This window comes from Neomonachus schauinslandi, chromosome 9 (genome assembly GCF_002201575.2).
Source record: "Neomonachus schauinslandi chromosome 9, ASM220157v2, whole genome shotgun sequence".
In the NCBI taxonomy this organism is placed as follows: domain Eukaryota; kingdom Metazoa; phylum Chordata; class Mammalia; order Carnivora; family Phocidae; genus Neomonachus; species Neomonachus schauinslandi.
In genome coordinates, this window is record NC_058411.1 from 12,556,046 (window position 1) to 12,572,244 (window position 16,199).

A 16,199-nucleotide genomic window follows, 5' to 3' on the forward strand; every position below is an offset into this window, starting at 1 on the left:
TCCTATGTGGTCAGATTTGTTTACATTCATATATACATACACATGCACATGCATATATAAAGAGAAAACACAGGTTCCATGAAATACTTGTAGTATATTTGGTTCTCTTTTAGTTTTTTAGAATGCTGTTTGAACCCATTAAATTGATACCATCATCCACTAGTGGGTCACGGCCCACTGTTTGGAAAAAACCTGTTCAGACAGACTTGTGACAAGCACTTAAGTTATTGAATGGTTCTTATATCGTGAACATTAAATCATATCATGAGAATAGCATCTTTGACAAAAGAGGTGGCGGTATTATTGAAAACACATCATTGTATTTTAGGTAGTCTCTTTAGAAAGTGATACACATAAGATTAAACTGTACTGTACTGATGTGTTTCTGAGTAGAACTCAGCTGCTACTGTGGTCCAAGTGAGGTGCTTTCTATTGCTCTGTCCACATAGGGTACATTTTGGAGAATTACTGAGATGGACAGTGTTTCTTTTTATTTCTTTTATTTTTAGAGGGGGAAGGGGCAGAGGGAGAGACTCTTAAGCAGGCTCCACTCCCAGCACCTGAGCCTGACATAGGGCTCGATCTCACGACCCTGAGATCGTGACCTGAGCCAAAACCAAGATTTGGATGTTTAACCGAATGAGATACCCAGGCACCCCAGTAATGTTTCTTTTTAATTCTAAGGTCTAATTAATCAGATGTTTCAGATGAATCTTTAGAAGTACCAAATTGTGGTTAGTCAGTTTCACTGTTGCACTGAGAGTGTGTGTTTTTTGTGGATGATTGTGCCGCACTAAACACTGAAATGAAGCTAATTCTCTGAGATTGATGATGGCAGTTTTAGGGGGGCTTCATACGTACCACTCTAGCATTACTCATCGTGTACATTCGACTCGCCTATTGACAAGGATACCAGTTTTCAAGAGCAGGACAAGTGAAATTCAGAATTGCACGAGTATATTTCTTGCTTGGTTCCATTTCTGACATTGCTGTCTTGGGGTGAATGAAGTTCCACAGGGGAAGAAGGAGGGAAGGCATGTGGCCTGCTGGTCAGTGCCCAGGACATATCACATGTGGAAAGACAGAAATCTTTCCCCAGGTTAAATTATATACGAGAAAGGGATATGGCCAGGCATTGTAATTCAGTCTTAAGTGGTTGTGGCAGATTACAAAACAGTGGCCATATATGGATGTCATTATGTTAGGACATTTTTCTGCTCTAGAATGGTGGCATCTAAGTTTCCTGAGTTCACTTTCACCAGGGAATGTTGCCAGGAATCATATTTAATACCCAAATTAAAAGGGATTGCTTCAGGGCACCTGGGTGGCTCAGATGGTTAAGCATCTGCCTTCGGCTCAGGTCATGATCCCTGGGTCCTGGGATCGAGTCCCACATCAGGCTCCCTGCTCAGCGGGGAGGGATTGCTTCATGAAAGCTCATTGTTCCTTCCCCAGAGGGAAGGAGCTGGCTGGGTATGGCTCTGTGTTGCAGATCTGCATTACTGGTTTCTTTCATTAAAGACAGCTTCAACTTCAGATCAAAATTACTACCTGAGAAGAAGGTATTTGGCTATATACCATAGAGCTCGTTCTTTGGTCTAATCCTGTGCACTAACTTGTTTGTCCATTTGTTTTTCACGCGCTCAGTATTATTTGAGTTTCCATGATGTGGCAGCTCAGGTTACTTGCTAATGATACAGAATGAGTAAAATCAGACAGTGTATGATTTTGTTGAATTTACAGTCCAGTGGAACTTAGACAATGAAGCATTCATACAAATAAATGAAAAGTCATGTTTCTGATCATCCCTGTGACAAAGAATGTGTGGTGTCATGAGAACATAAAATCAGAGGAATTGTGCTAGTCTAGGAAGTCAGAAAAGGTTGGCTGTCTGAAGGAGTCTGGTAATGAGGTGGTAAGAAGGTGGAGAGAGGAAGGTAGAAGCTAGATAATTTAATTATATTAAGGATTCTCCCAATCGTAAGGGCAGTTGGAAATCAACTGATTTGAGCCAGAAGGGTTATATTTTTATCAACAGTTCAGATGACATCACAAAAGCTGTGTTTACCAGGTTGAGGATGGAAGTAAGCTGGGAGGCTTGGTGGTTGGTAGCCAGGTCACCCTTGAACAAGATTCCATTAATCTGGAAGGAGGAGAGAGGGATGGGTTCCAGCAGTGATGAACATGATCCTCTCTCATATGACATGATTGGTACTTGTGGTTAATCAAAAGAAGTTGGTTCAAGTGGAAAATCACTTTAAAAGGATATATATAAATACTCTGAACATACTATTCTCACTTAAAAAAGATAAATATCTATTCACTTACCAGTCTTTATTTGTAGGCACAGGACCTTTTCTTTGAGAATAATTTCTTAAACAATAACTTATTTTGTATAAACTACACTTGTAGTGCAACATCGAAAATTAAGTTTCGGATTCTTTAAAGTGGAGTGAGAACCAGACGCATTTGAAGTACTCTGAGCACAAAATCCTTCTAGATTTCCACAATTTTCCCCCAAGCCTTTTATAGTGTTCCACCCACACCTAGCTTTTCAGCAGCTCTTTTTTTTTTAAGTGTCTTGCTTTTATGTAGTTCTTCCACAGTACTCAACCTCATTTTTCTCTTTTCTTTCACATTTACATTTTAGTGGTTTATGTAATATATGGTTAAATTACATAATAACAGTAACATCTACAATAGGAGTCAATGGGTGAGGCCACGAGTATCCGTGAGTGGTAGGAAGCAGACGGCTGAGCTGCCGGGAGACAGAAGCGCACGGGTGAACCAGCCAGCCCCAGGCATTCAGTGTGCAGCAGTGTGTTGGACAGAGGAGGGGAGGGCTCAGTTGTCTAAACGGAAGTCATTAAGAATTTCTACCATATATTTTTTTAAAGGCTGTGGTTCAAGTACAGTAGTTTCGGCTACAAGTTCGGTATGAACCCAACGTGTAACGTGGCTGATAAGCAGTGTGTACGATGTACACAGTTTTAGATAGCATTAGGAAAAGTTTGAGTGACAGGAAACAGTGATCTCCCAGTGATTGAGCCATTTGGATCCCAGTGAGAGCAGTATGTCCCAGGTGAGCACTGTAATGCAAACTAAATAAACCAGAGACCTGCTAGAACAATGGTCCTTAACCTCTTCCTCCAGAATAATGCATGTAAACATACGTAATTTTACATGAATTTGATCTTAGGGCATTGTAAAGTGATTGCTGTTTTAGACTATAAAAATACTTTTTTACCAAATTGTGAGCTCATTATCATTTTAATGCAAGGAGTAAATGCTACTTCCTAAAACTTTTTAATGAATTCACATGTTACAAATAAAGTGAAAAGATCAGTTTAATTATGGTCAAAATACATTTCAGCAAGAAGGCTGCTTTGTTTAGCTTGAAAAAGTAGTTGAAATTGTGCGGTGGCTTTTGATATGGCAGCATGAATGTCATCTTGTTTTAAAACTGTCAGTCAGTTTTAACTTTTCTTTATTATGACAACAAGTGCTAAAAACCTGATTCATAATGGTAATTGTGGCAAGTGGAATAAGATTCCTACATTGGAAAAGCAAACCAAGACCTACTCCACGGAGCTAGACATTTCCCCATGATTCTTGGTTTTAGTTCCTTTTACATTATTTGCTTTATCCCCAAGGTGTTGAGATTATTGTCAACAAGGTTTGCCAACATTGTGCTGTCTGTGTCAGCTAGGATAGAATTCTAAATCCACATTTCAGTTTGAACAGAAGTAACCTTCTTAAGATATCTGTAGTTTTCCTCTGAGCTGTAGAAATCTTTTTCCAGCTTTGGCGAAGTTTACTTACGTGTCTTGATCCAGTTCTCTGCTCCAAAAATGGCTGCTTGGCTAGACAAGCATGCAGGTCTTCAGCAGAACCCAAAATGATGTCTGTAGGGCCTAGAATTGAAGGATTTATTCCATTCATATGATCACAGGTGTCTATCAAGCTAAGTCAGGAATGAATCCTTCTTGTCATGGATTCTTATAATTGACTTTCCCTCAGTCTCAAAGTAAGGAGAACTTCTACCCTCCATCGAGTGCTGTGAGACTGGTCCTCTGGAAAACCAGTGAACTCCATGCCCTCTTTCGCTCGTATTTCTTGGCCGGGTATCTTGAGAAGGCCGTTGTGCTGCTGAAATCAGTAAGATTCACAGCAGTACACAAGACTTCTGTGAGGATTGCTGACAAAGCGTTTGAAGCCATTGCATGTCGGTGTGGACATAGAGAGTCACACTAAAGCAGGAAGCTCAGTCTCTTAAGTAGAAAAGCCAGATGTGTTGCCAAACATCCATTTTAGGGGCTCTATCTGAGCAGGAAGTACTATTGCTTATTTTTTACGGCCAAAAGAGTTTTCACCATTGGTAACCTTTCCAGTTTGCAAAAGATGCTTTCAAAATTGGAATTCTTTAATGATGTCAGCACACACCTAACGCACGAAAGCCAGGAGCTGGCCGCACTGGAAGGCAGGCGGTCCTTCATCTGGTTACAAATGGGAAGGATCTAATACTGCCATCACTTCCAGTTTTAGTGGCCCCGCTTAAAGTACTGGAAAACATGTGGATGGTTCTGGAGTGGAGGGTGCTGTTCAGCAGAAGGACTATTTGACTTTCTCCCTCTGTACTAAGCTGCAAACCAGCTTACCCAGGAAGGGTGGCTTGTGTAAAGTCTCTCCAATAATGACTGTGTTTTCTTCCCCCTTGCAGTGTGATAAGCAGCCTTATGGGTGCTTCAAAAACAAGGCCGTTTGGAGGCAACTATGTTTTAGTTAGGCAGCCTACTTATAAGATCCTGTTTGTCTGAAATATTTGTTATTTGGAATGTTATAAGGCCCTTCTCAAATTTTGTTGACAAAAGCATCTTTGGCACTTACTAAGTGATAAAAGTACCTACTGTAGCTTTAGTTAATCATGGCAATTATAAAAGTAAAAACAAGATTTGTAAGCTTTATCACACTTTTCCCCCTGACATTTTTTGATAGATGAGAAAGTAATTGTATTGGCAGGATATATGTAGACTTTAGCTTATGTTATTGGCAAGCTTCTGGATATCATCACATGGCAAAGAAGATGACTGTTTATTATTTGACAAATAGTTTATAATGTAGCAATAGGATGATTTTATATTATTTGACACATCCATTATCATCCTATGCTATCTCATATTTATGTGGAGAGCGTAATATGACATATTTTTAAAGTAACAGGAAAGAAATCAAAGAAAAAGTGTTTATAACTCACAGAGCACATCAGTGGAACCTCCTAGTGGTGAGAAGTCTCAAAATCATTTACTTTAAGATCGGTTTAAGGAATTAAGGACATTTTGCGTAGGTGAGATGGCATGATAGTGTTTTTAAATATTAAAAAAAAATGATAGAAGAAGGGTAATATTCTTTTTTGTAAGTCCAGAGGGTATAGAAGGACCAACAGATAAATATTATTAAAAAAGGCTTATTTCCACTCAATATAGGGAACATTTTCTAATATTTCCATCTCCCCTCTCCATCAATAAAATGGGCCACTTTGCAAGACTTTCTCCTCTTAGAAGTTAATAGCACTGTGTCCATTCCACCAATAAAACACCAATTATCACTTCTGCTTAATGTCTGACTCCTTTATTTGCCTGTGAAGTCATTCACTGAAGGGAGGCAGATGGAGCATAGCTCAGAGTGTGGGCACAGGGCTAAGTGGGCAAGTATGTTCTTTTTTTTTTTTTTTAAGATTTTTATTTATTTATTTGACAGAGAGAGAGATAGCGAGAGCAGGAACACAAGCAGGGGGAGTGGGAGAGGGAGAAGCAGGTTTCCTGCCGAGCAGGGAGCCGGATGTGGGACTCGATCCCAGGACCCTGGGATCATGACCTGAGCTGAAGGCAGACGCTTAACGACTGAGCCACCCAGGTGCCCGTGGGCAAGTATGTTCCGTGCTTCCGTTTCTCCATCTGTGAAATGGAGGTAGTCCTCCTCATCTACTTACAGGGATTCTATAAGAATGGAATGAGCTAATGTACCTCCAAAGTGCCTGACAAGTACTCAGATGTCCAGTGCTAACACCCTGCATGGGTCAACACTTATGCTGCAAGACTAGCTACGAATAAGCCGAACAGCCATCTTCCAGCGATGATGGAAGATTTTCTTTGTTGGAGAGCTTGTATGGGTAACATAATTTCTAAGGAACATTCTGGAGCTGGGAATCTCAGAGAACAGGAATTCAGGGCAGGTGCCGTGTGTGTGTAGGGAACACAAAAACCCCGTACTTGTAGAGGACTTCATTTTCTCCCAAGTTTATGTCATGGCTGACTCTGTGGACGATACAGCACATTTCATTAGAATATTTTCCAGCTTCCTTTCAGTGCTTCTGAAGAGATTAGCTTTTTTCATTTTTATACTTCAGGTTAATTTGTTAGGTTCTGAAAGTTGTCATTTTCTTCTTTTGGTTCACTTTTACCTCACTAAAATCTCAGTCTATACTTACTTTATTTGCAATGAGATAAGACGCAAACCTTTTGTGAACTTTCTCTGTATTCCAGAATGTGTTCAGTATATTTATGGTAGTGATTTTACTAAAACCCAGAGCATCCGATTTCTAGTATTTGTGAAGAATCGTTTTTTAAAATTCATTTTCGGTAGAAAATGTGGTTCCCTGAAGCTTGAATCAGTTCTGCCACTTCTTACCCAAGTCTTTTGGCTGGTTCCTTACGTTCCTTGAACCCATTTCCTCATCTGTGAAATGGAATTACTGAAAGTACCACCTTCATTGGCTGTTCTGAGGATTAAGTGAACCAATATGTGGAATATGTTTAGCACAGAGCCTGGCATAGACAAGTTCCTTAGGAAGTGTTGGTTTTCCTCCTCCTCAGGAGTATCGCAGCCTTTCACTGATCCGTATGTCTGTGTATATCATCTGTTGGTACTAATTTACTTCCCGAAGGACTGACCTGAATAACACAGAGGGTACAAGCTTAAAGCTTAAAGCTCTCTCACACTAGTGAGTGGATCCGAACAGAATTATGTGCTCAGTACGGTGAAGGTGTGGGCAGAGGGCAGGGAAGCACTGGTCTGGGTCAGAACTCAGACTGGCTCCAGAATGGTCTGACTAAAGTCTTGAACTTCAAAAGTGGGACTGGGTTACCCATCCCAGGAGGTGTTTTAGAAGGGAAGAGAATTTACACACTGTAGAGATGTACTGGGGACCTACCCCTTCCCTGTCACAGTGGTGTTTCTGCCTTTCCTCCACCCTCCTCTTTGTACCCCTTCCCGCCCTCTCCCCCCTTCTCTAAGGAAATAGGTGCAGATACCTGCTGTACCTGCTCTGCCCAAGGTGCACCGTGCTCCTTCCAGTGCCCCCACTTGGGGGAGTGGCGCTACATAACAGGATGGGCCCCGCTGAGCCCTTAGGGAAAACTTGGCGAGGCTGACCCACTGAGCCATGACTTACTGCCTGGAGGTGTAAAGGGGCTTCTGTCAGGATTGCTGACAATTTAGGGCATTTTAATGTTTTTTTAAATCTGAAGATCTCTTGGGCGCCTGGGTGGCTCAGTTGGGTAAGCGACTGCCTTCGGCTCGGGTCATGATCCTGGAGTCCCGGGATCGAGTCCCCGCATCGGGCTCCCTGCTCAGCGGGGAGTCTGCTTCTCCCTCTGACCCTCCCCCCTCTCATGTGCTCTCTCTCTCTCGTTCTCTCTGTCTCAAATAAATAAATAAAATCTTAAAAAAAAAATCTGAAGATCTCTTTTGTTTATAAATGTCAGCTTCTGTTCCTTTAGATTTTTCAGTAAGTATAGAGGGATACTTGAGGTGCTTGATTTAAATGTATGAGGTTCTTATTAAGAACTGTTTTCAGGGCGCCTGGGTGGCTCAGTTGGTTGAGCGACTGCCTTCGGCTCGGGTCACGGTCCCGGGGTCCCGGCATCGAGTCCCACATCGGGCTCCCTGCTCAGCCGGGGGTCTGCTTCTCCCTCTGACCCTCTTCCCGCTCTTGCTATCTGTCTCTCATTCTCTCTCTCTCAAATAAATAAATAAAATCTTAAAAAAACAACTTTTCATTTGTTTACATCAGCAGCAACACCTGGAGATCTTATCTGATGTCTGAAATGTCCCAGTTGTTCCAGAATTGGATTGTGGTTAATTGGCCATAATAACAGCTAGTTTCCTACAGCTAAAAATATTGAGAAAATGCCAGTAAAATATAACTTTGTCAGCAGTGGTTGGATATGTAAATACCAAGGTTTGGACCTAGAAATATATTTGGCATACAATTGAAGAAATGTATGAAAGAACTAATTTTTAAAGATTTTATTTATTTGAGAGAGAGAGAGCACGAGCTGGGTGGGGGGACAAAGAGGGAGAAGCGGGAGCCCGACATGGAGCCCCATCCCAGGACCCTGGGATCATGACCTGAGCCGAAGGCAGACGCTTAACCGACTGAGCCGCCCAGGCGCCCCTATGAAAGAACTATTTGAAACAGCAATGAACAACAAACAAAGAATGTTTGTTTGTTGTGCGTTGTAACTTGCAACTTCCAATGAATTACCATTGTGTGTGGTATTTTAATTGTTTTTATTTTTTCTTCTCATTTTCAGCTTATGGAAAAGTATTTCTGGTTCGTAAAATCAGCGGTCACGACGCTGGCAAGCTGTACGCCATGAAAGTCTTGAAAAAGGCCACAATAGTGCAAAAGGCCAAAACCACAGAGCACACAAGGACGGAGCGGCAAGTCCTGGAGCACATCAGGCAGTCACCGTTCTTGGTGACCTTGCACTATGCTTTCCAGACAGAAACCAAACTTCATCTCATTTTAGGTAAGTGTCCATCGTTGGTAGACTTCTAACAAGAACACTTTCTCTTGGGTCTTGAGTTGCAATGAACTCAAAGGGCAGCATACTGCAGACTTAGAAGAAATGAAATGTTTTGACCTTCATTCTTCTCTTTGTGGTGGCAATTCCTGGCACACCCTGAATTGCTCTGGATTTGGGACCTCCCAACCTGAAGGAATTTATATTCTTCTATTCCACATTCCTTTATTAATCTTAAGAAATACTTGGGTCATTAGGAGTGTCTGCTTCCCTGGGCAGTGTGCTTCCACTTAAATGTGAGCAGCTGAATGGGGAAGTGGGCCACAGTTTCTGCTTTAGGAGTTCTCAGGAACATCCAGGTTTGGGTGGACAAAGGGATATTTATGGAAATCACTAACTGGCAAAAATAAAAAAGAAAGTCTTCTATTCTTGGAGATGCTTTGCTTTTCTGGTGATAAGCATGCACATAAAGGAGATGCCCACCAGTCAGTCAACAGATCACTCCCATTTCTACCCATAGGCACTTTCTGAATCCTTTCCTTTCCCAAATAGAGTTGGACCATCATATATGAACTTTGAAAACGTCCTCTGTTACGTGTTGTCCGATTGCTTTGCAGAAGAGTTGCACCATTTTCTGTTCCTACTAATAGTAAATGGTAGTACTGCTAATATTGCACTCTGTCATCATTGACTGTTTCATTTGTTACAGTTTTAGTCCCATTCTTGTGATAATTTGCATTTACCTATTACCATCTTCTGGTTATCAAACCGTTCTGAGGATTAGATGAGCTAGAATTTCACACAGTGCTCTGTAGGCATTAGCTATTTCTTGAGTGCCTATGGTACGCCAGCACTATGCTAAGTATTATCCCTGGTGATCACTAACCCTTACAGCAGTGCTGGTACAGTCCCCCATTAGTGATGTTGAAGGTTCTAGAAGCTGTATTTCCTGAAGTTACACGGCGTGTGTAAACTTGAGAATGCAGGTTGGAACTTAGGTCTGACTCACTTCAAACCTGCCAAACAGTGCTGCCTATATTCTTTGATTACTGGTAGTACAAACAGGTTCTTAAATATATGGGGTAATTTGTTGAGTGCATTTTGGAAATTATACTTTTGTTAATGATGCCTAAAATTGCATTCACTTTTTGAGTCATGAAGTTACACTTCAGGCTCAGTTTGCAACGCTTAGCATCAACTAACAATCCTAAATCTCTTATATAGAGAGGCCACACCCTCCCCTGCCCTGTCACAGTCCCCATTAATGTCATCGTCTGCCTGATGTTCCTACAAGTCAGTATCATTTGGCTCTTCTTTCTGCCTCCTATGTGTATCTGCTCAGCTATGTTATTTACTCATTCTTAAATATGTATTCCTGGAGTATTTTTACCTAGTTGTCAGGGGACAGAGCATTTTGATACAATGGTTTCAACTATTCCAGCAGCAGAACTCTTACCCCAAGTGAAAACACAAACGTTCAAATGGAAAACAAACAGAAATAAATACCACTACCTGAATCTAAGCTCAAGGGCACCAAGCCCTACCAGTTTATTTCTGTCCCTGCCCTATAAGAATTTCCAGGGAAGCTTTAGGAAGTCCATAAAGACTGGTTGAGGAATAATTACCTTGTTTAAGCTTCTCCCTTTACAGTGAACCAGCTCATAAAAGTTAAATCATGTGCCTAAGATCATACAAGAGGGATATAAGCCAGAAGTAACAAGAACGCATCCTCCTAGACCACCCCATCACATGGCAGCTCTTCTCTGCCCTCTCCTCGCTCTTCTTCAAATTCTCTCATCATAACTGTACTCAATCTTTTTTTGTTTGTTTTTACTGCTTATTGTAAATAGTGTAGTTTTTGTAAACCATGTTTTTAATTTCAAAGTAGAGGAATGGAATATTTTGTATTGGATTAAAAAAAACAATAATGTTTAGTAGGGTTACTTTTTAGCTGTAGGTTCTCCATTAATTTTGCTCTTTGTTGGTGGCCCATAAATAAACAAATGCAGAACAAAACAGGAAAACTGGTTTCTCACACCAGCTCAAGAGTAGAATGTGGACTAGAATAGCACCTCGGCTCCCTCATGAGTGAGGCAGTGCATTTGGAAAGCATGCCCTCTGCTTTCTCTCTGCATAGATATATTTAACATAATTTCTCTTTGTGCATGTTTATAGTTGTTATTTGACTTTAAAGACAAAACTTTTCAGAATCTTAGAACAAGACTTTATTATAAACTCTCTTTATGGTTCTGTTTGCAGTGCTTAGGATGTGCAGTAGGTCAGTTTTCCAAATACCGTGCTGTACACGTAGCCCTTATTTTGCCATAACAAAATACCACACACTGGGGGCTGAAACAACATTTATTTCCTCACGGTTCTGGTGGCTGGAAGGCCCCGATTGAGGGGCCGACAGTGTTGGTTTCCTCTGAGGGCCGTAAGGAAGTACATGCTCCAGGCCTCTCTCCCTGGCTGGCACATGGCCTCCCTCTTGCTGCCTCTTCACATGGCCCTCCCTCTGTGCATCACACCCCGGTGGGGCTTTTTGAGTTCAGTCATCCTCTAAGAAGGATACCAGTCAGACTGGATTAGGGCCCACCCTGATGACCTCATTTTATAAAAGTAACTTAATTACCTTTAAAGACCCAGTCTTCATATACAGTCACATTCTGAGGTACTGGGGGTTAGGGCTTCAATATATTAATTTGGGGCTGGGGTGGGGGCACAGTTCAGCCCATAACTATCCCTAAAGTTTATTGATTAACTGACTTTATCCAGTTTTGTGTACTATTTGAGGTTAATAGCAAGAATTTTCATGTGGAGCTCTTCAGGGACCCAGCTGACCTTTTTGTCTGAAGAATAAGTAAACATTATAGATCTTTTTAAAAAAGATATTTTCTAAAACTATTTATTACTACAAAAGCACATATATGCAAAATATGGAAAAGCAAAAACAAAAACATTTTCACTACCCAGAGTTTACCTCATTATGTAGCAATTGGTTATTACTTAGTATATATCCTTCTGGATCTTTGAGCTCGTGTGTCTGCCTGCATGTAACGTTTTATCAAATGAGGTTGTCTTGTACCTACAGTTTGTAACCAGTGTTTTTTTTTTTTCAGTTAATGATGTCTGCCTTTCCTGGTTAATAAACTTTCATTTCATTTAATACCCAGTGGTACCAGTTATTTATTGCTCATAATAAACCACTCTACAGTTTAGTTGCTTAAAACAATGATTTATTTTCTCATAATTTTGTGGGTTGGCTGGGCGGATCTCTGCTGGTTTGGCCTGGGCTTGCTCACGCGGTGCTCAGCGAGCTGGAGAGTTGGCTGGGCTTGAAGTGCCAAGATGGTTTTGTTCTCATGTCTGAAAGTTGGTGTTGGCTATTGTCTGGGGCACCTCTCATCCTCCAGTGCAGTAGATCAGCTTCTTCATAGCATGGCAGCCTCAGGAAAGCTCATGAAAGGCTGCCAAGAGGGCAAAGGTAGAGGGTGCAAGGCCTCCCAAGGCTAGGCTCTGGAACTCCTAGAGTCTCGCCTCTAACACAAGACCAGCCCAGATTCAGTGGTAGAGAAATAGACTTCACTGGTTTGTTTTTTTTTAATTAAGGTATAATAGACATACAGCATTATATTAGTCTTAGGTATATAATGTAATGATTTGATATTTGTATATATTGCAAAATGATTAAGTAAATCTAGTAAATCTAATTAATGTCCCTCATCACACATAGTTACAGAATTTTGTTGTTGTGATGAGAACTTTGAAGATTTAACCTCTTAGTTTCAAATATGCAATACAGTGTTATTAACTAAGGTTGCCATGGTGTACATTACATCTTCATGACATACTTATTTTTTTTCTGACTTACTTACCTTATAACTGAAAGTTTGTACCTTTTGACTCGCTTCACCCATGTTGCCTACCTCCCCCCACCTCTGTCTCTGGCCAACCACCTAACTGTTGTTCTCTATACTTATTAGCTTGGTTTGTTTGTTTGTTTTTTGTTTCTTTTTAGAGATTCCACATATAAGTAAGATCGTATGATATTCGTCTTTGTCTTATTAATTTCACTTAGTGTAGTGCCCTCAAGGATCCATCCATGTTGTCACAAATGACAGGATTTCATTCTTTTTTATGACTGAATAATACTCCATTGTGTATATACGTACCACATTTTCTTTATCCATTCATTGTTGATGGACACTTAGGTTGTTTCTATATCTTGGCTATTGTAAATAACGCTGCAGTGAACATGGGGGTGCATGTATCTTCTTGAGTAAGTGTTTCCGTTTTCTTCAGGTAAATACCCAGAAGTAGACTTGTTGGATCATGTGGTACTTCTATTTTTGATTTTTTTTAAAGATTTTATTTTTAAGTTAGCTCTGCACCCAATGTGGGGCCCAAACTCACAACCCCAAGATCAAGAGCTGCATGCTGTACTGAATGAGCCCACCACACGCCCCTCTATTTTCTTTTTTTTTTTTTTAAGATTTTATTTATTTATTTGACAGTGAGAGACAGAGAGAGAGAGGGAACACAAGCAGGGGGAGTGGGAGAGGGAGAAGCAGGCTTCCCGCCAAGCAGGGAGCCTGATGTGGGGCTCGATCCCAGGACCCTGGGATCATGACCTGAGCCGAAGGCAGACACTTAACAACTGAGCCATTCAGGCGCCCTCTATTTTCAAGTTTTTGAGGAACCTCCATACTGTCTTCTACAGTGGCTGCACCAGTTTGCATTCCCACCAACAGCACACGAAGGTTCCCTTTTCTCCACGTCCTTGCCAAAGACTTCACTTCCTGATGAGGAAACTACAAGTAATTTGTGGCCGTCTACCACACAGGTCCATGTTCACTTTTCACTAATTGTCATATAGTATCCATCATAGCTGATTTGTCCAAACCATGATCCAGTCCAGGAACATGCACTTGGTTGTTATGTCTTTGACATTACTTAATCTGGAGCATTCCCTTTTTTGTATTGGTCTAAGAAAATATCTTGTAGTATCTGTTAGCTCATCCCTCTCTCTACCGAATTCCAGTAGTTGGGAAGCTAGATCTCATCTTGATAGATTGACATTAAATGTTTTAGCTGGAGTAAATCATAGGTGATATTTCATGTTTCATATTGTGTCACGTCAGGAGAAACATATTATCTGGTTGTTAGTAATGCTGAGACTGAATTACAGAGCTGACAGTCTGCTCACTTTATAACAGGGCTATGTTTTTTCCTTAGAAGTGCAAATAACTTGTGTGATGTTTTGACATTTTATGGTTTTAACAATTAACACTTGATAATTACTTGCTTACACCAACTATTTTTTTTAAGATTTTGTTTGTTTATTTGACAGAGAAACAGTGAGAGAGGGAACACAAGCAGGGGGAGTGGGAGAGGGAGAAGCAGGCTCCCCGCAGAGCAGGGAGCCCAATGCGGGGCTCGATCCCAGGACTCTGGGATCATGACCTGAGCCGAAGGCAGACGCTTATCCACTGAGCCACCCAGGCGCCCCTTAAACCAACTATTTAATTATGAGTTGCAAAATGGTGATTTTCTAAATCTATCATTTCTTCTGTATTTATTGGCTCGCATTCTTTTGTCAAGTACAGCCTTTTTTTGTCATTCCTTGGTTACCCTGAGGTACAGTTTCTAATGGAAAGGCAAGAGTCATTCCCTTACCTGTCAGTATTCAAAGTAAGAAGTTAAAAATCTAGCTCAAATGGGGTCGTATTTCAGGGTCCCTGATACGAACTCCTGTCAGTCATAACCAGCGGTAGCTTGCTGTGCTTATTGTTCTGACCGTTGTTTTTTTTTTTTTTCCACCTAGTGTATCCTAGAGCTCATGCTGCACAAGTTCATAAAGATCATCTTGTTCTTTTTTATCGCTTTGTAGTATGCAGTTCTGTTCCATTGTGTGCGTGACCAATTCTCTACTAGAAACGGGAGGGCTGTTTCTAATCTTTTACTTTGTTGCTTCGGGTATAACTTGCACATTTCATTTCCCACTTGCATAGGAAAAAACTGTACTTGATTCCTGGAAGGAGATTACTAGATCTGTATTTTGCGTTTATCCTTTCATAGGAGTTGTAGCATTTTACACTCCTGCCAGCATTGTATTGGAGTGCCGTTTCTCCACAGAGTATCGTCACACTTGCGGGTATTTACCTGTGTCATAGATGAGGAGCGGCAGCTCTGTGTAGAACTAATGTGCATTCTTCTTCTTAGAGTGAACATCTTTGCTTATGTTTTAAAGGTCATTTTTTTTTTTCGGAGAATTATTTATTTGCACCCTTTGGCCATTTTCTCCTTAATTTTCGAGGAGCTCTTAGAGAGAATAACCATTTGCAATATGCATTGTAAAAACGTCCCTGCTTTCCATTTTTCTCTTGACTTTATGATGTTTTACCATGTAAAACATTTAAATTTACATGTAGTGCAGTTTATTTTAAAGCAATGTTTATGGCTTATGGATTTTCAGTCATAAGCCATAAAAGATCTTCTCAACTTTGAGATTATAAAGGAATTCACCAATGTCTTTTCCAGTGCTTGAATAGTTTTATTTTTGGCAGAGTATTTTGATACATGGGAACATAAAATAGTATCCAACCTCATCTTTTTCAAATGGCTCCTAGTTTTCCCAGCACCATTTAGTAAAAAGTCCAAGTTTACACTGACTTGAGGCTCTGCCTTTCCCATATTTTAAATTCTCATATATATATTAGGGTCTGTTTCTTGATTCTTTGTTGTGTTTGGTTTGTTGAATCATCTGCCATAATCATGCTATTTTAGTTTATCAGAGTTCTACAGTGTGCTTTAATACCTGGCAAGGCTAGTCCCCTTTGTCTTCTATTGCTCTTATTTTTCAGAATCATTTGGAGGCCCATCATGTTTGTTTATTTTTTAACAAGAACTTTAAAATCAAATTGTCTAGTTCTGGGCCAGGGTGAACTTGTTAGGGTTGTTTTCATTGGGCTTGTTTTGATTTGATTTGATTTGATTTTTTTGAGAGAGAGAGAGAGAGAGGGAGAGACGGTGTGCAAGGCGAGGTGGGCAGAGGGAGAGGGAGAGAGAGAATCTTAAGCAGGCTCCACGCCCAGCACAGAGTCCAACGTGGGGCTCAATCTCACGACCCTGAGATCACAACCTGAGCTGAAACCAAGAGTCCAGTGCTTAACCGAGTGCACCACCCAGGTGCCCCTCCCTAAATTTTTTAAGATTTAAAATAATCCCAGGGCACCTGGGTGGCTCAGTTGGTTAAGCATTGGACTCTTGGTTTCGGCTCAGGTCGTGATCTCAGGATCGTGAGATCGAGCCCTGCATTGGTCTCTACGCTCAGCAGAGAGTCTACTTGAGAATCTCTCTCCCTCTGCCCCTCCCACTCATGCTCTCTCTCTC

At 40.9% G+C, this 16,199-nt stretch overlaps 1 protein-coding gene across 5 annotated transcripts in view; it reads left to right on the top strand.

Annotated features, from left to right (window-relative positions):
* The window catches only part of RPS6KA5 (ribosomal protein S6 kinase A5), a 180,687-nt gene that overhangs the window by 65,874 nt on the left and 98,614 nt on the right, over positions 1-16,199 (top strand). For all 5 annotated transcript variants that reach the window (XM_021679632.1, XM_021679631.1, XM_021679634.1 and 2 more), the window contains exon 3: positions 8,595-8,813. In XM_021679632.1, the coding sequence (XP_021535307.1) occupies positions 8,595-8,813 (219 nt within the window). The remainder of the gene's footprint in view (positions 1-8,594; positions 8,814-16,199) is intronic.